The sequence below is a fragment of the Macrobrachium nipponense genome, chromosome 1, assembly GCF_015104395.2.
Source record: "Macrobrachium nipponense isolate FS-2020 chromosome 1, ASM1510439v2, whole genome shotgun sequence".
NCBI lineage: Eukaryota > Metazoa > Arthropoda > Malacostraca > Decapoda > Palaemonidae > Macrobrachium > Macrobrachium nipponense.
Genome location: NC_087200.1, coordinates 101,257,157 through 101,280,987, shown reverse-complemented (window position 1 = coordinate 101,280,987; position 23,831 = coordinate 101,257,157). Strand labels below are relative to the sequence as shown.

Genomic DNA, 23,831 nt, shown 5'->3' with positions numbered 1-23,831 from the left:
TCGCTTAGGACGCTTAACCTGTATCGGGGCGTCCTCTCGAGCGTCCTGGTGAGTCTTACGATCTCTCTTAACGCGTTGCGAGTTCATCATTTCTAAAGCACGAGCCTTTCGTCGATATTCGTACAGCATTTCCCTTTCTTGAGGAGTAAGATCAGACACATAATCTAAACGTTGTTCTCTTTGAATCCTAGAGCCTTCTGGAACGTCCTGATACTTTTGGCGTTGGTAGGCTCTCTCATGATAGAAGCGTCGAGTTGATGCAGAAGTCCGTTGAACGTCGACACGAGGCTTCTCTTGCTCGTTCTCAACCTCCTGACAAAAGCGAGGGCCGCTTGTGCGACAACTAACGCTTCTGTCCCCATCGCCACTTCTGGACACTCTCTCTCCGGAAACACTTGCGTGTTCTCGGTTGAGTCTGAAGGATCCCGAAGAAGACGACGCAGGAGAGGCTAATTTAAAAAAGAGCGAGGCGAAGCCGACAAAGGTTTTTCGATCTTTTTAAACAGGAAGCCAAAAGATCCTTTCTACGCCGATGAGGCTCCTCTTCTCCCCTTGCGAAGAAAGCCGACAACCGTTGACGCAACTGCCTACGAGTCTCATAAGACGGTGAGGTTCCCCGTTCAGGAGAAGGACTCATCATATGCGAAGAAGGGTGAATCGGAGCCCTCTTCTTCCTCTGAACTCTAAGATGCTGATAGTTCTCAAAAGCGTCCTCATCAGAAGACGTCCTGCCTCTCTTCTTAGGCGTCAATTCTTCGAAGTGTTCGGGTGATGATGAAAGATCAGGACGAGAAGTAGGACGTGAAGCGTCCACTTCCTTAAAACCTCTCCTAAGAGGACGAGAAAGACGTTGGCCGCCTGCGCGACAACTAGTGTCAAACTCGTACTCCTCGTGAGAGGCCCTCCGAGAGCTCCATCCCCGGTCAGGGGAGGACGCCTCAGAGGACGAAAAGCACTTCTTTAATATCCGTGCTCGATCACACGCTTCGGCAGCCTGGGAAGCGTCCACAGGATCTGCTGAAGGGACGCCAGACCGGTGGGAATTTCCCGTAGCCCTCCTTCGGTTTTCAACATGTCCATTCCCTGAGTCCTGGGAGTCCGACAGAGGTCTATTCCTAGAGGCACTATGGGACCGATCTGACGCCCCCTCCACTACACTAGGGGCACTAATATTTCCACTACACTTCACTGTGGTCTTCAATGCACTCACTTTCGATTCTAGTGCACGAATCGACTCCATGATGGAAGAAAGGGCAATACCTTCCGAAGCAAATAGCTTCATTGCCCGAGGGCAAATACACAGGGTTAGATGTAACAACCTCTACAGGAAGGTTAGAATGCGAATTACTATCCTTACTCTTCACAGAAGCACTTCTGGAGGAAGATCTTCTGATTCTATCCCTTTCAAGCTTACGAACATACGAATCATAAGTCTTCCATTCATTTTCGGTCAACCTTTCACACTCTTTACACCTATCATTCATCAAACAAATATGATCTCTACATTTCGTGCATACTGTATGAGGATCTACCGAAGCTTTCGGTAGCCTCACCTTACACTCTAGCACAGTACACACTCTAAAACTAGTTGCAGAAGATCCAGACATATTAGAGAAATCCAAAACCAAATTCAAAGACAAACCACAATCGCGTATGCCAATCCACCGAGCAAGTTTCAAAAAAAAACCAAGAGACAATCAAATACTCAAGTGAACAAAGAGTTTTCCAAAATCCTAGGCGGAGGTCTGTAAACAGTTGTTTACCGACCGGCGACAGAGAAAAATCTGAATAGAAAATGGGAATGGTTCCTGACACCCGCCTCCCAGCGGCGGGAATGGGTACTAACCACCTGGCCGACCACTGCGTTTGCCGGGAGTTTTGAAATTCTGTCGGACTTCGGAGAATACAGCTATATATATATATCTGACAGGTAAGTGTCATGAACAAAAAATCAATTGCTGATAATGTGCCTGTCTGAACATGAAAATGCGTAGACTCCCCAGAGTTGAGGATCCCCACATTTTCATCTTCTATGATGGAACCTAAGCACCTTCCTCTTTGATTGGTGATGATGTCACCCCAAAGAGGGTTTCTGCTATTCATATCTCCCAAAATAACAAAAGGACGTGGTAACTGTTGAATAAGAGATTTGAATTCATTGATGGGGAAGGCTTCGTTAGGTGGTAGATAGAGAGAGCATACTGTATATTTTCTTTGCAAATGGATCTGCACACCAATCACTTGCAATGATGATTGAATAATAATAGGATTTTGTGGGGTGTCATTTTGAACATACAAAACAACACCACCATGGCTTCCAATATTTAAATCATAGGTGGAGTGATAAGATGTATACTCTCGTGGGCTGGGGCACATATTATTACCAATCATGGTCTCCTGCAGAGCTATACAAACAGGAGACACTTCTGATATGAGCAGCCTTAATTCTTCCCATTTAGCTCTTAATCCCTGACAATTCCACTGGAGAAAATTAATGAATTTTACTTTCCTTTAGAGACTGTTACATTAGAGCCTCTTTTAAGAGCTTTCAGCTTACAACCCTGCTCTTTTTTGCTGGAAGGAGACCGATTGTTAAATTAAGGCTGTCTTCCTTTTTAAAGGGTTATCAGTCTCAGGAACAGCCGACAAAGCTGGTGTCGCCTGAGGAGGGGTGTGAGGATCGGATATTGGTGCATCCTCGTAAGCATTTACAGGTAGTACAGCCTCCAGAGAGGCGGGAGTGCCAGGTACTCCTGGCACAGCCTCCAGAGAGGCAGGAGTACCAGAAATTACTGGCTCTGCTTCCATAGAAGCAAGAGTGCCAGAAACCACGGGCACTGCCTCCAAAGAGGCGGGAGTGCCAGAACCAACTGGCACCACCTCCGAAGAGGCAGGAGCATCAGAAACCACCGGCACGGCCTCCGAGGAGGCAGGAGCACCAGATATCACTGGTGCAGCCTCCGAAGAAGTAGGAGCACCAGAAATTACTGGTGCAGCCTCCGGAGAGGCAGGAGCACCAGAAATCACTAGCGCAGCCTCCGAAGAGGAAGGAGCACCAGCAACAGCTGGCGCTGCCTCCAAGGAGGCACGAGTAGAGGTCATCACTGATTTTCTATTTAAATTATCCTTGGTAACATTTGTGTTTCTTTTTCGATTTGCAGCAACACTGGAAAAGGATATTCCTGGTCTAACGAATTGATTCATTACTCTCTCTTTTGCCTCTCTAAATGTAATACGTTCTGTTACCCTTAAAGTTTGAATTTCTTTTTCCATGATGTACACATCACAATTAAGTGAAGATGATGGATGATTGTCTCCACAATGTATACATCTGGCTAATTTACCAAACATGCCATGCTACGGCTCACTGCACTTGACACAAGTAGCCAGCTTGCCCTGCAGTCTCTGTCTACAGGACCCTAACATATGTCCGAACTCTTGACAATGAAAACATCTCCTCGGTCGTGGGATACATATATTGTTTGATCTTAAAATGTAGCCAGGCTGCTTTTACTATAGAGGGCAATCGAGTAGAATTGAATGTAATAATTAAATTCGTTAGTGGGACAAAGACTCCATTTACCCTCTTCTTCATTCGTTCAATTCTTATTACACCTTGATCTTTTAATTCCTCTACAAGTTTTTCCTCAGGGTAGGTCATCAGCAGGGGTGCATATATCATTCCCTTGGAGTAATTCCAAAAGGCATGTACTGCACATTCCACTTTGACTCCTCCAAGGTGTGATAATGCTTTCAATTTTTCAGTTTCTTTTGCTCAGGTAGATTCCACCGTCAGCTTTCCTCGACCTTCATAAGAAATCTTAGGTTCTCGGCCACAACACTTCATGATATCTCTGTACACATAAAAAATAACACAACTTGATCCCTCCAGATTAAAAGTTAGGTACTTATCATAAGACTTTTCAAATATTCCCGGTCCAATTTCAATATGCTTCTGCTCAATTTCCCTTTACTCTGTACTGGAACATAGGGTTTCAGTGTACTAATTACACTGGAAGGTTTTTTAGATTTCTCCAGAGGAAGGTTATCAGGGGAGGTTCCAGTTGCCATCAACTGTGCCGATTCACCACCATCAAAGGGCCCAAGGGTACTTGAATCTTTACGTATTTATTTTTATCATAAAGATTAAAGATTGAAAAAAAAATATAAATAAACCTGAAAACCTTAAAAAGATATCATCAACCTTTCATGGATATTATTCTTCCACTAATGGCACAAGTGAGAACTGACTCCCAAATGTCCGCATCCCTACCCTACCCCACAGGGGATGGCACAACATGATTAGAGTGGCCCAAGTGTAAGCCAAACCCGCTTGATAGGACTGAGAGTATTACAAGAATACAATTATCCCCACCCTAATCACATTATGGGCAAACCGGACAGAATGCCGAGAGTCCTATCCGCAAAACTAGACCCCCCTGGAATCCGTGGTCCACCCCTGCAAAATAGTTCCGCCTGATATCACTCAGGTCCGAACATTATCGGGCAGTTGATGGTCCTGCCACGGTTACCACTATTTAGCTTCAGATATAAAACCCAGTCCCAGCTATATCTTTTCTGTTTACCAAGTCCAGTAAATTTTTGCTAAGGTGGAAATTTCCACATAATTAACCCTTAAACGCCGAATGGACGTATTAAACGTCGAGTCAAAATGTCTCCCGTATGCCGAATGGACGTACCATACGTCGACTCAAAAAAGTTTTTTTTTAAATTCGCGGAAAAATACTTATAGGCCTACCAGCCAAAAACTTTTGAATCACGCGCCTTGGGGGATGCTGGGAGTTCACGGATCAAGGTGTTGTTTTGTTTACAATCGTTACGCAGGCGTGCAAGCGCGAATTTCTTTCTTATCACACTAAAAAGTATCAGTGACACATCTCAAAAATTATTTCGTCACTTTGACATAATTTTTGCACTGTTTTAAATTATCCGTTACATGAAGTATTATATATGAAAATGTGCGCAATTTCATTTAGAATACAACAATAAAAATACTCATGATTGTAGCTTTTATCAGTTTTGAAATATTTCCATATAAATAACGATAAGTGCCAAAATTTCAACCTTCAGTTAACTTTGACTCTACCGAAATGGTCGAAAAACGCAATTGTAAGCTAAAACGCTTATATTTTAATAATATTCAACTATTTACCTTAACTTTGCAACAAATTGAAAGTCTCTAGCACAATATTTCGATTTATGGTGAATTTATGAAAAAACTTTTTCCTTACGTCCGCGCGGTAACTCTTCCAAAAAAAATCATACATGCGATTTGATTGTGGTAATGTTTGCACCATTTTAAAATTAGCCGTTACATAAAGTTTTATATATGGAAATGTGCGAAATTTCATGCACAATACAACTAAAAACAACCCATGGTTGTAGCTTTTATCAGTTTTGAAATATTTTCATATAAAAAATGATAAGTGACAAATTTTCAACATTCGGTCAATTTTGACTCTACCGAAATGGTCGAAAAACGCAATTGTAAGCTAAAACGCTTATATTTTAGTAATATTCAAGCATTTACCTTCATTTTGTAACAAATTGGAAGTCTCTAGCACAACATTTCGATTTATGGTGAATTTATGAAAAAAATAACATTTTCCTTACGTCCACGCGGAAACTCTTCCGAAAAAATCATACGTGAGATTGTGGTAATGTTTGCACCATTTTAAATTACCCGTTACATAAAGTTTTATATATGAAAATGTGCGCAATTTCATGTAAAATACAACAAAAAATAATTGAAAGTTGTAGCTTTTCTCATTTTTGAAATATTTGCATATAAATCACGATAAATAGAAAAAAAACCACGTTCGGTCAACTTTGACTCTACCGAAATGGTCGAAAAATGTAATAGTAAGCTAAAACTCTTATATTTTAGTAATATTCAATCATTTACCTTCATTTTGCAACAAATTGGAAGTCTCTAGCACAATATTTTGATTTATGGTGAATTTATGAAAAAAACTTTCCTTCCCTCCGCTCGCGGATTCTCCACCATAAATCTCCGAAATGCGTACATCGCATTCTCGGAAAAGTTGCTCCGTTTCATATTAGGCATTTCATAGAGTTTTATATATGAAAATGTGCGCAATTTCATGTAGAATAAAAGGAAATATATTTGAAGGTTGTAGCTTTTCTAATTTCCGAAATAATTGCCATTAAAAAAAATTTATAAAAAAATTTCGATATTTGGTCAACTTTAACTCGTCCAAAATGGTCGAAAACTGCAATAGTAAGCTAAAACTCTTACAGTATCGTAATATTCCATCATTTAACTTCATCTTGAAACAAATTCGAAGTCTCTATAACACTATTTAGATTTATGGTGAATTTAAAAAAAATATATTTTTTTACGTCCGCGCGTTACGAATTCATGCATCATTTTGTGATGATATTTTCTCTGTGTTTCTTTTATCGTTTTACAATGTGTTATTTACCAAAATGATTGCAATTTAGTGTACATTACAACGAAAAAAAAGTAAATTGTTACCTTTAACCGTTTTGCGCACAGCGCGATTTGAATACACTTATATATGAAATTTCGTTTTTGCGCTATCATATATCGCATTATTTATATATGATAATGATAATTTTTTTTCATTTCTGATGGTTGCATACTAAACTTCAGCCAATGACAAAAAAAGGAGCCAAAAATGAACTCTTAATCTTGAAAACTAAGTGCGCTGTGTTTTTTTTAGAGGGCAATCCGGATAAATTGCCGCGAGTCCTACCATAGAGACTATACCTCCCCGGATTCCGTAGGTAAGTCCCCACATGTAGTCCCGCCCCAATAAATATTGATGTGGAATCACATCAATATCCTCAAGGTCCAAATATATTCAATTGGCGGACCAAACCACCATAGTCCCTGCCATTTGGATCTAAGTAAAGCCTAAGTTCAGAGACCCAGCTCCTACCTAACCTACACGAGAGTTTTAGTGAAGAGGAGGAGGACATCTAGGGGGAGCAACTGAGTGATAGAAATTAAGAGACTGGAAGATAATCAAGTAAGAGAAAAATTGAGACATTTAGATTCAAACTAGGAGATAATTCTCCCAGTTCGTAAGCCCTCTTGCCCGCTACGCAGTTTCAACCATACGTTGGAAATCCGCAACTCCGTCAAGGCAGATACAGAAATAGGGGAGTATTCATGGAGTAAACTTTAAGTTCCTCATATTTTGCACAAAGTCCCTGACAATTCCATTGTAAAATTGAAGAGAAGGTGTCTATGTTTTGGAGGGTAGTCCTCAACTCAAGGTTATTTTTTAATGCTTAGCGGATGGGAAGCTTTGCTTGTAAGCTTTGGATAACGAGTGTTTTCCTTTGCCAGCGTGCTCGTTGAATTTGATTTTGTTGGAGTTAATGGAGGAGAGGATAAGGGTGTTCTTACTCTCTTCATTTGTTTTTTTCCCTCTAATTCCATCAAATCAGGCTGAATTTCTGCCTGAGATAATACAAAAGGAGGAGGAGAGGGTGGTTTGAGGGAGATATCCAGTTTATTACATGGAATGTTTTATATATCTGTCTTGGTCGTTCATGCTCTAATCTTACTAGGCTGAGCACTTGGCCCAGTTTGTCGGGCCAAAGGAGTCGAAGCATCCTTCATTGAGGATGAGGATGGATCAGCAGATTGGAGTGGAGCCCTAGTGGTGGAATGTTGGACCACAGGGGCAGAGGCCTCCTTCATTGAGGATGAAGATGGAGTAATGGACTGAAGTGGAGCTCTTGCGGTAGTAAGAGCTTTAGAATAACTCTTAGCTCTTCCCAAGAGTCGTTTTGCATGTCCAATACTGATATGCTCTGTATATGCTTTATTAACTGGTGCTGTTTCAAGTTTAAATTCTTTACATATTTTCTCAACTGATTTGTGGTCTAGCTGACAATTAATACATTTAGGTATATCTGAGCATGGGCCATGTTCTAGGGCAGAGCAATTATTACACATCTTATTATTTTTACAAACTTTTGATGGATGTCTAAATTTAAAACAATTAAAACAATGTAATGATTTTGGATGAAAAGGTCTAACTCGTACTCTTTCATTTTATATTACTATATGAGATGGTACATTACTATCTTCAAAAGTAAAAATCATCATATTGCTATTTGGGACCTTTTTCACTTTCCATACAGTTGGTGGACACATATCTAAAATTTCTGCTTTGGTAAACTCGTACAAGTCTTCATAAAAAAAAACACCTCCTCCAAAGCTAAAATTTATATCATTGTTTTCAACTTTCATCATTATTAGCATCTGCGACTGAGTTTTAGATTTTGCATGAATTAGCACAGAGCTTACCAAATCTAATATCACCACTCACTATGCCACCTACTTTTTGCTGAAGGTACCTACTAAACTTATAATAATCGAAATTCTCCTCCTTGGCTTTTACTACCAGCCATTTAGGAGGTTGGGGGACTCTTATTTTGCCAATGGTACTACTATTGGAGCTGATTGGATTCCATTCTGCAGGTTTATAAATGTCTAAGTTTCTTGGGGCTTTATTGGTCAAGGTTCCTTTAACTAATGAGTTGCATATTTTCAAATTATCAAAACTACAGGTTGCTTTAAAAGCATCTTCATGTTTATCAAATGTTACCCAAGCTTCACATTTTCCTTCTGCGTCATGAAAGTTCATACAAATCTCAGCTAGACTACCAAAGATATTCAAAGAGGTCGAGATATCCTCATAGTTACATTGAAGTGGAATATTTTCCATATGTATCACTTTCAAATGCTTCACTCTACTATTATTGACATCTGGGGGGTTTAAGGAGTGATCTTTGTTTGAGCTAGAAGTCGTCAATAGTGCCAGCGAGTCCATTTTCCCAGGGGACATAGGTACGTAGCCCAGATCCATATTTGGTTTACATAAAAAAATAAATAAAATAAAAAAAAAACTCATTCATTCACACACACACGTATGCTCTTGCATACACTCACATTTACTTATATGCATGTGTACATACATACATACATACATATTCTCATGCACACAGTTGTATATTCATACAAGTATTACTACCCGGTTATATCAAGAAAGTATCGAGAGTTACTTAGGTATTCACATTCTCCACCAATGGCACTAGTGAGAATTGACTCCCAAGGGTCCACCCCATACCCTACCCTTTCAGGATAGCACCAATATGTTTGCAGTGGCCCAGGTATATGTCAATCCACCTGCTGGGAGTTCTGCCCCCACTAATGGGAATCAACTCCCCAACACAAACGTATTGGTGGGCTTCCGGACAAAAGCCAGGAGTCCCATCCCCAAAACACCAGCCCCCCTGGATTCCAATAGGCCAATCCCTGGAGATGGTTCTGCCTTTAAGATAGCAATGGGAAAGTCCCATTACTAACTCTCAGGTCCAAACCATATCAGGTGGTGACTCAACCACCACAACTCCCACTATTAGCTTGAAATGCAAACACTTCCCAACCCACGATCCCTTATCAGACTCACCTTAGCAATTAGATTAGATGAAAGTGGAAATGTCCACACCAGTTAATGCCAAAAGTTTGTTAAGTGTTCCATCAGGTTTCCTGCCTTCACACGAGTGAAGGCAGGATCCCTTACCCCCTCACCACGTAAAGGAACCTACTCAAGGGGTAGTAGAGGGGAAACGTATAATCAAAACATTCCATGGTAAATTTGAGTGACCTCAACAAATCATTCTCTCACATCATTAACTTCAAACCTCCGTGAAAATTTGTTGCCATAGACTAGTTCCCATTCCTTTTGTTAATAACAATGCAATCAATAACGATAACAACAACCACTGATTGCATAATAATTAAAAAGAAATTACATAATTAGCCGAGGCCCAGCATCACCCTAAGGATAAAGCCACTTGATCTAGTTGCTGTGCTACATTCACCACATCCCCCTACCTAATACCAACACTCCCTTAGACATCCACAGAACAGAGCCCTAGGGAACAAAGCGTGAATACAGGCATAGGCGAAATAAAATGTATATCATAATGCTTACTGAGACTTCATATCAAGAGATCAAAAAAGAATATAGAATTTAGGCTAAAAGCCAAGCTCCGGAACCTATTATGTCATTCAACACTGAAAGGGAAATTGACAGCAAGGAGGTCTAAAAGGTGTAAACGAAGGAAAACCTTGCAGTTGTACTGTGAAACAATTGTTAAAAGAGGGTGAAGAGCAAGATGGAAGAGAGAGAATATGAAAGGAGGAATAGTCAAAGGTATGAAATGCCTACGTGACGTGCAGTGACGGTACTAGCCCCCTTGGGGAAGAATTAATATCTAAATTTGAAATAAAAAATGTAAAATATGTACCTGATAATTTCCTTGCTGGTTTTTGAAATCCTCCATACTCATATATGAATAATGTGGCATCCTCACTGCAGGTGACCCCATTGCTGAACCAGGAATCATCATACTTTGGCTCCCTAAAAGACAATTATTCTAATAATAGATTATTATTATATGAAAATAGTTTAACCAAACCACTGAGCTGAATATCAGCTGTCATAGGGCTGGCCCGAAGGACTTGAATAAAATGCCAGGTCTAGGCCAAAGGCCAAGCACTGGGACCAAATAGGTTACTTGGTATAGTGATAAATGAGTGAAAATTAAATAAAAAAAATTGCACAAAGGCACATACTCTCATACTGGAACACTCACACAAATATATTTAGGTACTCATTTCCACATATACACACTAAAAATGCATACTTACGTTTTTAAAACTTTTAAAATTCATTAACTGCCTTGAGGGTTTTTGTATTTTTAATATTCCTTTATTTTTATATTTTATTAATTAAATTACAGTTTCTTATGAACATTAAAATTGGAATTACTAAAAATGTAGAGAATTCTGATAAAACTTCCCTTATAGATTTATTTCCAACATTTGATATACGCTGTTGATTACATTTTGGACGGTCACATAACACATGTTTGACTGTTATCAACACTTTGCACTCTGATCATTCAGGAGGAGGGCCATGTGGACTGTTCATCAAGTGCCCACGTGTCAAATAAGTATGGCTTATTCGAAGATATGTGAGAATTACTTGTGTGAGTCTCTCTCTCTCTCTCATGATGAACTCCCTTTTCCAACACAGGATTTTACCAGTTTAAATTTATTTGTAGGTTCCTCAGTTCATATATTTTGCTATTAATTAATAATGAATGTTTTTACGTATCTTACCTAGTCACTTATAGGAAGGTTCTTGTCATGTGGACTAATTTAGCTGCTTTATTAGCCTCTTCGTTTCCTTTAACCCCTCCATGGACAGGGATCCAACAAATTTCATTATTTTTTTCTATTATTATATAAATTATGGAGTGAAAACTCATCTGTTGTAGAATATTATATTTTGGATTGTAACATTGAATGGGTCCTATAGACTTCTGGAGTTGCTAAAATTACAAAATTATTAAATTAGGCTTCTTTTTTGTAACATCAAGTTTTATCTGTTTTAGTTTATTACTTTCAGGTTCTTCATTCCATATATTTTGCCACTTATTTACAAAGATTGTTTGTATACATGCTACATTGTCACTAATAGTGATGTTTACATTTGTTCTCATCATGTGGACTGCTTCCTTGGCTGCTTTATCAGCCTCTTCGTTTTCTTTTATCCCAACATGGCTATGGATCCAACATATTTCATATTTTTCCCCTTATTATATAATTTATGGATTAAAAACTTAATCTGTTGCACAATATTATTTTTGGGATTGTAACTTTTTATTGCTTCCATAATTAAAGGATTGTTCTTTATTTTTATGGCCAATGATATTGCACATAATTCGGCTGTAAATACTGAGGCATTATTGGGAAGATTAGATTAGATTATAAAATTTTTGGCACATAGCCAAACGCCGGAGCCGAGGGGCCATTCAGCGCATATACATCTTATGAATAAAAAAAAGTCACTGTCACACAAACAAACATGCACACAACCGATCTAACATACAAATCATTCATTCATAAAAACCAAACAAGAAACCTAAAACAATTAAGAGCACATTACAATTCATAAAAAAGATTAATATTTTTTAAAAATGTCATTATTTGCTCTGCTTGAGCACCTTCACCTAAAATATTGGCAAGAGTCTTATTTGCCAGCAAACAAGATCTATGTTTGTTTTAGAAATGAGGGCACTCCACCAAAATATGCACCACAGTCAAATCCACATGACAGGTGGAACAGCGAGGAACCTGCCTATCGGCTCCACTCATCATTAGATACCCTTGAGTATATTTAGTGGCCAATACGTAATCTAGCTAAAACTATCTCAGACCTTCTATCCATCCGGCTATGAGGCCAAGGATGAACAGAAGGCCTAATCGACTTTAATTTAAGATTATTATCTAAAGTAGACCAGTGGGCCTGCCACTGGTCTTTACAATAAAATCGAATGGTACTTTTAAAATCTGATACAGGGACGCCCATGTTGGAAATGTGCCTAAACCTAGTTGCAGCCTTAGCAGCAGCGTCAGCTCGCTCATTCCCAACAATTCCAACATGGGACGGAGCCCAACAAAACCTAACAGAAAAACCTCTTCTATTAATTAAAAGATAAAACCAATCTTGTACTTCTTGCACTAAAGGGTGGCAAGAGACTAGGCTTTTAAGAGAAGATAAAACACTCAAAGAGTCCGTAAAAATGGTAAAAACCTTGTTTGTACATGAACTATAAAACATATATTTAAGAGCAGTCAAAAAGGCCAGCAGTTCAGCTGTAAAACCAGAGGAATTAGATGGAAGCTTCTTTTTAATTATATTATCACTAGTCACTACAGAGCAACCAACACCATCAGAACCCTTCGACCCATCAGTATATATATGATGAGAATCACCATGTACAAAAGCATGGTCCAAGAAACTTGCCCTCAACTGATCACCAGAATTGTTGCTCCTGCTGTCCCTAATTGGGCAGATCTCTGAGCATAGTCTATTGCAAGGAGGAAACTTTGAGGGCGAAATTTCAGCTACTGCAGGAGGTAGTAATCCCACTTCCCTGGCAGAGCTTGCTAGTCAAACTTCAAGTGGCTTTGGCAGTCTAGGTCTATTTGGGGCTCTATCAGTTGGTCCTCTAACGTACTTATAGTTGGGGTTCAGCTTTGATGTAAGTACTCTTGATACGACTCCCAAGCCTAATTCCTCCCTACGGATAAATAGTGGGGGAAAACCTGATTCAACATACGTGTATAGGCTTTCTACTGTTGAAGTTCTATAGGCTCCCGTACAAATACGTAAAGCCATATTATGGACAACATCTAATTTCTGCAGTGTTGTCTTGCACGCACAACCATAAACTTGACAACCATAATCAATTTTGCTTAGGCATAAAACCTGGTAACTTCCTCAAAAGGGCGAATCGATCTGCCCCCCAATTAAAATTAGACACAACTTTAAGAATATTAAGTTGAAGCTCCACGTTACATACAACTTCCTTAACATGTTGAGTAAAAGTTAATTTATTATCAAATTTTTCTGGTGAAAATTTGAACCCTTTAGCACTGGCCCATGATGTTGAAGCATTAATAGCAGTCTGGATCATTTGACAAGCTTCAACAGCTGTAGACTTACTACAGATTATTGCATAATCATCAGCAAAGACCAGATCATGCACCCCGACAGGAACTTGTTCTAGTAGACAGTTGACAGCTACATTAAAGAGTGTTGGACTAAGGACGCTTCCCTGAGGTAACCCTTCTCCTTGAGGGTAAGCAAAAGAAATGTAAGAGCCCACTCTTACTTTCAGGTAACGTTCTGTCCATAAATCTTTAAGACAATAAAACAAATTACCCACAATACCCCACTAAACAAGTTGCATAAGGATACCCCCTCGCTAGGTAGTGTCGTAGGCTTTTTCTAGGTCAAAGAACACTGCAACAGTCTGGTTTTGCACAGCAAAAGCATTCTGTATCTCCCGAGTAAGGAACATCAAAGGGTCAGAAGTACTTCTATTTTTCCTAAAGCCAAACTGCCGATTAGATAAAAGATTCTTTGAATCCAAATACCACACAAGTCGAGCATTGACCATCCTCTCATAAATCTTGCTAACACAACTGGTTAGAGCAATTGGCCTATAGTTCTTAGGAAGGAAGGAATCTTTAAAAGGTTTTAAAACAGGTACAATAATCGATATCTTCCAAGACTCTGGTGAAGTTCTTGAAAGCCAAAAACTGTTTAAAATGTCTAAAAGAAATTGTTTTGTACTTCTAGGCAAATTAAAAATCATTGAGTACAGTATATCATCTTCCCCAGGAGATGTTGGGGAAGATAACGAGATTGCATGATCTAACTCTTTCATGGTGAAAGGAAGAATATACGACTCTGAATTTAAACTAACAGCAGGAACAACCGTGGTACCGTCCCTAATATTCCTGAATGCAGGAGAGTAATGTAGGGCACTAGATATATTGGAGAAATGCCTACCAAAGGTTTCTGCAACTTCTCCAGAATCAGATATGAGGAAGCCATCAATTTTCAATATAGGCAAGGAAGGTGGAGAAAATTTCCCTTGCAGCTTTCGGATTCTGTTCCAGACTAATGACATCGGCGAATCATATTTTAATTCACTTATATATCTGATAAACGATTCCCTCTTTGCTTGCTTAAATGTTTTCTTTTGCTTAGCAAGAGCTCTTTTATAGATAATTCTATTTACCAAGCAAGGATATCTACGATATCTCTTGTAGCAAGTTCTTGTTATCTTTCAGCTCAATGCGCATGCATCACTCCACCAAGGTACTAGAGGACGCCGAGGTTTACCAGAAGTTCGAGGAATAGACAGCATGGCACCACACAACAATATACTGATTAAATACTCATAAGCAGATGTTGGGCTCTGAAAATCATTTATCTCTTGATCAATTTCAGTAGATTTTTTGAATAATCCCCAGTCAGCCTCCCCTACCTTCCATTTTGGTAAACATGGAGATGGAATATTTTTCATATACTTTAAGTGAATGGGCCAATGATCACTGCCATGATCATTCTGGTCTACTACCCACTGGTAATCTAACCTCAAAGACAAAGAGCAGATAGTGAGGTCAATGGCTGAATCAGTATTATGAAAAACATCATGTCTTGTAGGGGAACCATCATTCATTAAAGTGATGTCATTTAAGTCAAGCAGCTGTTCTATTATTAAACCCCACCGGTCGCAGTTTGGCTCTCCCCAGAGGGTGTGCTTGGCATTAAAATCCCCCATCAAAATGAAGGGTTTAGGAAGCTGGTCTATCAATGTCTGTAGATCGTTTAATTCTAGCTGGCGGGGATTACCCTGAGCATCCTGCAATCTACTTTCTAATGATGGATCAAGGTAGAGAGAGAAAATTGAACAACCCTGTGATTAACAGACTTGCAGACTATGATGCCTGTGCCTCCCTAAGCACGTACACCTATCAGGGGTGAAGACCTGTGAAATGAATAATTAAAACCCACATTGGGTGTGTGCTCTCCCAACTTTGTCTCTTGTAGACACATCGCAGATAAATCATGTTCCCTAAACAGAACCCGAACTTGCTCTCTATTTGGTATAAAGCCACGGATGTTGCACTGCATGAGAGCCATTATTTAGAGGAAGGGATCTTAAAATTCTCTACTAATTTAGGATTCTGTGTCCTGGTGAGAGAGATCTTATCAGCTTTACCAGTACTACTTGATCTAGAATTAGGTGTTACAGATCTTTTTGATGAAGGGCCTTCACTTGCCCTTTCAGTTTTGCTTCTATTTTTCCTTTGATATCTGAATGACCGTGAATGAGGCGAAGAAGGAGAAAGGGCCCTCTTCTGACGAATAAAGAGGGCCTCCATCTCCTCACTGTCATCTCCACGGTGCACTGTAATGTCAGGATCAGGTGAGGGCTCAATGTCTGGCAATGTCCCTGACACAGAGAAGTCGTCATCATACTGAGATCTGGCTTGAACCCTAGAATCAACAGGGTCCCCTGGCTTGACCAGAGTCTCTGCAACATGGGAAACCCCACCAGGGGGGGCATGGGAAGCCCCACCAGGGGGGCCACGCGAGGCCCCACCTGGGGGGGCATGAGAAGCCTTGCCAGGGGGGCCATGGGAGGCCCCACCAGGGGGGGGGCACAGGAAATCCCAACAGGGGGGGGCACGGGGTGCCCCACTAGAGGGGGTGTGGAAAGCCCCACCAGCTGGGCACTGGGGAGCCCCACCAGAAATGGCACTAGAAGAAACAGTACTCAATTGTTGTGCTTTCAAGGCATCTGAATTGGATTTCCTGCCCAACAGCTTCTTGGCCTGTCCCACACTGATATGTTCAGCAATAGATTTTAGTAATGCCTCTTGTTCTTTTTTGAATTCACTACATTTCTTATCACAGGCTCGATGTTCACCCTTACAGTTTATGCAAATTACCGGTCCAGAACATTCGTCGTGCTCAGGCTGGCCACAAGATTCACAGAGTTTATTTCTGGTACAAGCATTAGAGAAGTGTCCAAAACCAAAACTTTTAAAGCACTGGAGCACTCTCGGTCTATAAGGACGAACTTTCATGATTTCACTGTCAAGAATAATTTCAGATGGCGGGAAAGAACTTATAAATGTTAAAATAAGCATCGATGAGCGGGGCACTTTAAAAACCTTCCAAACCACATCTGGACACATTTCCAAAATTTCCTCCTCATCCATTTCATGTAAATCTTCATTAAAGATAACACCCTTCGCGTAACTAAAATTATAGTGAGGTTTTACCTCTTTTACCATACTCTCAGGATCAAGCTTCAAATTAAGGAGCATTATCGATTGAACATTGGTCTTGGTATGGACTAAAAAAACTATTACGCCCAAAGCGAGTTACTTCTGGGCTCCCAATGTTGCCGATCTTCTTGGCTTACCAACCTTTTCACCTTGAAGAGGTTGCCTCTCTCACCATGTGTAGTGATAATTAACCACTTAGCTGGGTCTGGTGATCTGGTGATTTTACTTACTCTACTAGCATCTTTTACTTCATTTGGTGGTTTATAAATGTCAAGATACCTAGGGACCTATTTTTTGGAAGAGAGAACTAGCATATTTTGTCCTGGGACACTAGCATATCCCACTCCGTATTCTGATTTGGGTCCATCCATATATATTGTGTAATGTGGATCTTTTCGGCTTATGTGCTCTATTGTATGTTGTCTATAGTATTCTGGGGTATATGAATACCTTTTCTGGGCTCAGCCTGTGTCGCTCCGTGAAATAGGTTCCTTTGATACTATTTCTAGGTATAAATATTGCTATTCATACCAGAGAAAAAGAGAAACGTTAGTGCCAAGGTATATGGCTCGCTCACCTTTTAATAAAAGGTGTTGGTATATATAAAGAGCGAGTGAAAACCACTACCAGAGGTACCCAGCCATTTAGCTTCTTCCTCTGCCAAAACCCCAACTACAGAGGAGCCGAACTATAGCCCAGCTACCCTTTACTACTACAGTGAGCGCCTCTGACGTCATTCCTTTTGATAGCGTCACCGCCATCACACGTGTCTTTGTTTTGTGCTGTGTTTTTGCGCTGACGTATTTAGATTATTCTCTTTATGATGGATCAAGCTACTGCATCCAAGTTAAGTACTGCTGTTATGGTTTTATGATCTCAATTATGCAGATCTCACCCATTTTATTGTTTAGGAGGAGATAAGGTAGCGTGAGATTCGTGGTTCCCGCGCCGACTTCTCTCTCACGGACCCCATGGCGGCTCCCGCACTCTTTTGGTCTCCCATACCATCAGAGTTACCTTAGCAGTACTATTTTATTATTCCATAACTGTTTTCTTGTGGTTTTCATGCAGTCAGCTTGAATTTTATTCAGTCTAGTCTTTCACGGGGTCCCCCTCACTCCGACCGCATGTTTCGGATCGTAACCTAGCCTAGTCAGATCCTGATTCGTTAGGAGTCTCTCCCTTACGTTAGGACCTAGTCCCTTCGTTTTAAGTCCTGGCTCCGTCTCCTGCCCCCATAATTGGTACAGCATACCGACTAGCCGCCTAAGAGTTAGGCTAACACACCCGAGTCATCAGACTTGCGATTAGCCTACCCTTCCTGGACATCCTTATCTTACGCTGTTATTATTATTTTCTCCCCCCGTGTTAGTCTAGCTTGTGATCAATTGGCCCTCCACACCGTGTGTCTGTTCACCCGGCTGGGAAGGTTCCCAGTTGATCGCGTACGAGCCACCCCGTTGCTAACCTCCTCCCCTCCTCCCTCTCCCCCTCCGCACCATGCCCACCCACCACGGTGGAGTGATGACTCGCTCGCTACACAGCTAGCTATCTGAGTTCGCATGAGAGGGGGAGTTCTCTCGGAGGTAGGTGGGGGTGGATACACTCAGCGCTTGGGCCTGCCATACTCAGTCGCTTTGTTCAGGGCTTGGGGACCCTCCCCCTCCCTCCCTTCACCGTACTACGGTGAGCCACCAGGCAGGGGAGGCGTGACCACCTCTCCCCCCGCCCCCCGCATCCCCCCACCACCCTAAGTACTCACCATCCTCTCCGCTCCGGCAGTTTCAGCTCCGGCCAACACCGGACCTGACTTGAGAATGTTTAGTCATAGGCCTCAGCCTTAGGGTGTCATCCACCGTACATGTGTACAGTTGGTATTCCATTAATATATATAGCATCTACACACAACCTAGCTTGTACATGTCTGGAATGTCACTCTATGGGTTTCTGTTTCACTGTCTCGCTACCGCTCTTGCAGTTGCTTGCGGCATACTCCGGCCCCACGGCGGAGTTGACCTAGTAGTCTCTCACTCTCTTAAGTAACACGGAGCTATGCATTGCAGTGTGGCAGTTACCTTGATATAGTTGCAGGGCCATACCGGTATTACTGGTCTGGTTCTCCGGAGCCACTCCGGTGCTGTAAACCTTTATATATTTTACATATGTGACTGCATGCATACATATATATATTCCCTTGTTTGTAGGCTCCACTCCGGTGCCTACTACAAATTAGACTTACAGCATTAAGTTCTATAACCTCCCCGGAGGTTGTCATGATACTCATGTATCCTTTGACTTACAGGTCATCTGTTGCCAGGAACCCAGCTGTACTGCCGTCCTGCAGGATCCCTGTGGACATGAAGTCTGCCGCTCCCACGCCGGGTGCGCCGTACGGGTAGACGACTACTTGGTGTGGCACCATGAAAACTGCCTCACCTGCTACGCCTTGGTTGGAGAAGCCTCCACTGAAGTAAGTCCCCGTTATCAATGGTATTGAGTCTATTCGTTCACTCATTATATTCTCTTACGTGCATATTTTCAAATTGAATTGTTTTGATTCATATACTCCAGTCGTCTTGTCTCTATGGCTAACTCTAACCCTTCTTACAGGGCTTGGAAGCAAAGAGGGCAGCAGCTTTAGCCAACTTGAAGGCCTGGGTCGGGGGTTTCGGGAGGAATTCTCCCAAAGGCCGCCCGTACATCTTGGCCCAGGACATGGCGGACCTAGTTTTCCCCGGTGCGAAGAGGGGTTCGGTCGTGGATCCCCAAGTTGCTGCTCCTCTCATCGCCGGAATCCAAGCTATGGTTTCGCTCCCGGCGGAAGGGAACCTGACGGAGGGCATTGCAGAGGACGTTGCGGCTCTCAACCTTGACTTGGAACCCATGACTGTAGATGTCATGGGCGAAGGTCAGGGTGTACTTGAGGCAGGTCCTGTAGGGGCTCAAGGGCTTTCCTTGAGTCCTTCTCCTTCTCCTATCCCTTCCACATCTACTTCTTTCCGGGGCTTCACAGAGAAGCAGAGGTCGGTACGACCAAAAACTTCTTCCGTGATCCCCAAGGTCAAGTCCTCTACGGACTGTAAACCCAAGCCTAAGTCGCTGCCAAAGAAGTCAGCTCCTTCCTCTATCCAGAAGTCCCCGGCTCACCATCCCGGGGTGGATAAAGCTAAAGGTGTGTCTTCTTCTGCGCCGCAGTCCCCTAAGCATAGGTCTCGGAAGGAGAAGGCCCAGTCTTCCTCCTTCGACCCCGAAGCTTTCTCCTCCAATATCCTGGAGAGGGTGGGAGACGTCGTCGGGAACCTAGTCAACACTAGGTTTCAGGAGATGTTCTCCCAGCTTTCAAGCTCAGTTGAGGCCTCGCGTCAGTCGATCCAATCCCTGACGGAGAGGATCGCTGCCCAGGAGAATGCTATGACGGGCATTAGGGACTCACTCACGGCAGGCCACTCTCAGTCCGGTCAGGTAGCATTGCCTGCCGTCATGCTGGATTCGTCAAGACTCCCGGACTTCAAGCCAAACAACCCGTGAAGGATTGCGGCATACGCTCCGTTCGTGAACGGCATGCTCTCCATTGAAGGTATTGGGACTCGGAGGTTGGAAGACTTCGAGTTTTATCCCAAGAACCTTCAACCTCCATTCATGGGCTACGTCCGGTTAACTGACACAGCTATGATGAGAGAGGATAAAGTCCCAAAGGAGACTGTCATCCTCCCTCGGGAACAGGCGCAGCAGGCATGGCTGAGAAGTTTGGATGAGTGGGAGTGTGAAAACACTCGCCTCACCACCTTCAAAAGCCCTTTCACCATTTTTACCATGGTGGAAGGCACTCCGCTCCCACTTACCTATAAGGTAGCGGAAGCTACATACCAGGCAGCTCTGAAGGACGAGCCTATGCCTCAGCTCCGGGAAACGGAGCCGACCTCCCTTCTGATCCCCGCATCAGAAAATTATTTTGAGGGTGCAGCACCCACCTTCACAGTAGGAAAGCTGAAACCCGACTGCGCCACAACGCTGATCAGCGAGAGGCTCCCCAGGCTATCTGAATCACTAGTCCAGACGGAGTATGACGCCCGGACTAGGCTCAGAAGGTCACTCTCCTCCTTGACGATGGCGGAAATGACGGCTCTTTGTTTACGAACAAGAGCCGTTATTTAAGGTCATGGCAAAGTCGTTACTGCATACAATGCAGTGCGACTTCTATGACTTTGTCGTCAAGAGGAGGAACTGCAGGAAGCATGTTCTGGGGGAGGCCACCATCCGCCACGAGCCTAACAGGCTGATTGCTTCCTCCATTTTGGGAACAGACCTCTTCCCTGCTCCGGTAGTGGCAGAGGTGCTGCACGAGGCCTCTAAGGTCAACCAGAGCCTGAAGGTCAGGTGGGGTCTGGTAACCAAACGTAAGCCGGAATCCTCCGGAACCAACCCCAGGTTGAAAAAGAAGCCTAGGAAGTTCCAGTCCTTCCAGGCTTCACAACAGGCTCTGGTCCAGGCGGTGCAGGTACCCCAGGTACCACAGCACTCCTCTTCGAAAGCACACCCTCAACAGCAGTATGTGCTTTTGACTCAACCACCCCAACAGCCCCAGCCATCAACCTCCTTTGCTGTCTCCCCACCCTATAACTCGGCTTTTGAGGCCCAGGGCTTTCAGCCATTTAATAGGTTTGCCAGAGGCAGCCGCGCCAGGGGTGCCTCTCAACAACGAGGATCCGGCAGGGCCACCAGCAGGGGCAGAGGTTTCCAGGGAGCACGGGGAGGCCGCCCCTCCGCAAACCAACAGTGAGAGTCGCAAGGTAGGATGAAGGCTATACCTCTTCTGCCAACGGTGAGGGTTCAGCTCTTGGGCTCAAAGTATAGTGACCAAAGGTTTGGGTTGGAGTTGGACAGAAGGTCCTCCTCCACCCAACAATTTCTACCAAAAACCGACAGCGGAATTGATAGAGTATACCCAAGATCTTCTTCTCAAAGGAGTAGTATCAAGGGTCAAAACTTAAAATTTCAAGGACGCTTGTTCAGCGTGCCAAAGAAAGACTCAGGAAAGCGAAGAATCATCCTGGACTTGTCACACCTAAACTTATTCATTCCTTGCGACAAGTTCAGAATGCTGACCGTTTCGCAGGTGCGGACCTTACTTCCCCGTGGGGCCGTCACAACCTCTATAGAACTTACAGATGCCTATTATCGAACTTACAGATGCCTATTATCATGTTCCAATAGCCAGACACTTCCCCCCGTTCCTAGGCTTCAAGCTAGGAAACAAAGCTTATTCTTTCAAGGTAATGCCTTTCGGGCTCAACATCGCCCCCAAAATATTTATGAAACTGGCGGAAGCAGTCGTCCAAGAGTTGAGGTCTCAAGGAATAATGCTAGTAGCGTATCTAGACGATTGGCTAATACAGGCGGTCCCCGGGTTACGACGGTTCCGGCTTACGACGTTCCGAGGTTACGACGCTTTTTCTTAAATATTCAATGGAAAAATCCGTCCTGGGTTACGACGCTTGTTCCGAGGTTACGACGCTGACGCTTCCGACGCTCCGAGTTAACGACGCTTTTAAAAAACGCATACTATGATAAAAATCCTTTATAGTTTAGCACAGTATATTAATAAAAATAAGTTTCTGGTTAGATTACAACAAAAATTTTGAGATTATGATGATTTTCGACACTTTTTATGTTGTATTTTTCTATGTTTTTTAGTGACGCCTCATATGCGGAACTAGTTTCCGAGCGAATGAATACATACTAGTTTACATATAACAGTCCAAAAGCGCAAATAATGAAAAAATCATTGCTTGTTTCCAGTAATAATAACAAAACGAAGTTTCTGGTTAGATTACAACGCAAATTCCAAGTATCCAAAGAGAGACATTATCCAGTAATTTGATCAGAGAGAGAGAAAGAGAGAAGGAGAGAGAGACGAGAGGAGTAGAGAAGAGAGGAATCCCGAGTGAGAGATGGAGAGAATGAAGAGAGAGGAGGTGTCTTCCGACGCTCCGAGTTAAGGACAGAGAAGTGTTCGTTTCGTTAAACGGCCTCTGACTCATGCCAGTAAATGTTTTGTTGATACTAATAATATAAGCCTATTTTTTTTAAAGATACGTTTACTTTAATTAGTCTATATGATACGTAAATAGTAATCAACTGTTCTTGTAGCCCTCAATATTTGGCAAAATCGAAGTATCCAAAGAGAGACATTATCCAGTACGTAATTTGATCAGAGAGAGAGAGAGAGAGAGAGAGACGAGAGAGAGAGAGAGAGAGAGAGAAGAGACGCTTTGGCAACAATGGTCTCGGGGGTTTTTATAGCTTCCTTCTGCTTGATGATCGTGGATATTGTAGAAGGATTTCGACCATACTCGTTTGCCAAATCGACGATACGAATGCCACGTTCATGCTTTGCTATAATTTCATGTTTTGCTTCCATCGAAATCATTTTCTTGGGTTTTTTCTTATCACCTGCTTTGTCTTTAGCTTTGAGACCCATGGTTAATAATAAAATAGACAAAATAACACGAAAAATAGGCGCAAATACAACGAACTAAACAACGACGTGTTAACATGCAGCACCAACAAACAAACAGACTGAACGCCATTTATCGGTCGCCTATACAACTAACACTCATCGCAAAATCGTGTTCTCAAATATTTCGTTGTATATCAAAGCTTGTATTTTCGCAAATTTTCTGTTATATCTCAAAACATTCGAATATTAGGGCAATCGTATGTCAAGTTTCCAATGTAATTTGATCAGAGAGAGAGAGAGAGAGAGAGAGAGAGGAGAGAGGAGAGAGAGACGAGAGAGAGAGAGAGAGAGAGAGACGCTTTGGCAACAATGGTCTCGGGGATTGACGTAACGTTTATTTTCTGAACAGATAGGACAGAGAAGTGTTCGTTTCATTAAACGGCCTCTGAGTCATGGCAGGAAGTGTTTTGTTGATACTAATATATAAGCCTATTTAAAGATACATTTACTTTAATTAGTCTATATGATACGTAAATAGTAATCAGCTGTTCTTGTAGCCCTCAAGATTTTGCAAAATCACTCCAGGTTGTACATAAAACTTCAAGAATGTAGTGTCAC

The 23,831-nt window shown here is 42.2% G+C and overlaps 1 protein-coding gene across 1 annotated transcript in view; it reads right to left on the bottom strand.

The window, feature by feature from the left end:
* The window catches only part of LOC135218891 (homeobox protein DLL homolog), a 354,620-nt gene that overhangs the window by 64,086 nt on the left and 266,703 nt on the right, over window positions 1–23,831 (bottom strand). The window contains exon 3 of the mRNA XM_064255337.1: window positions 10,339–10,451. Within this exon, the coding sequence (XP_064111407.1) occupies window positions 10,339–10,451 (113 nt within the window). The remainder of the gene's footprint in view (window positions 1–10,338; window positions 10,452–23,831) is intronic.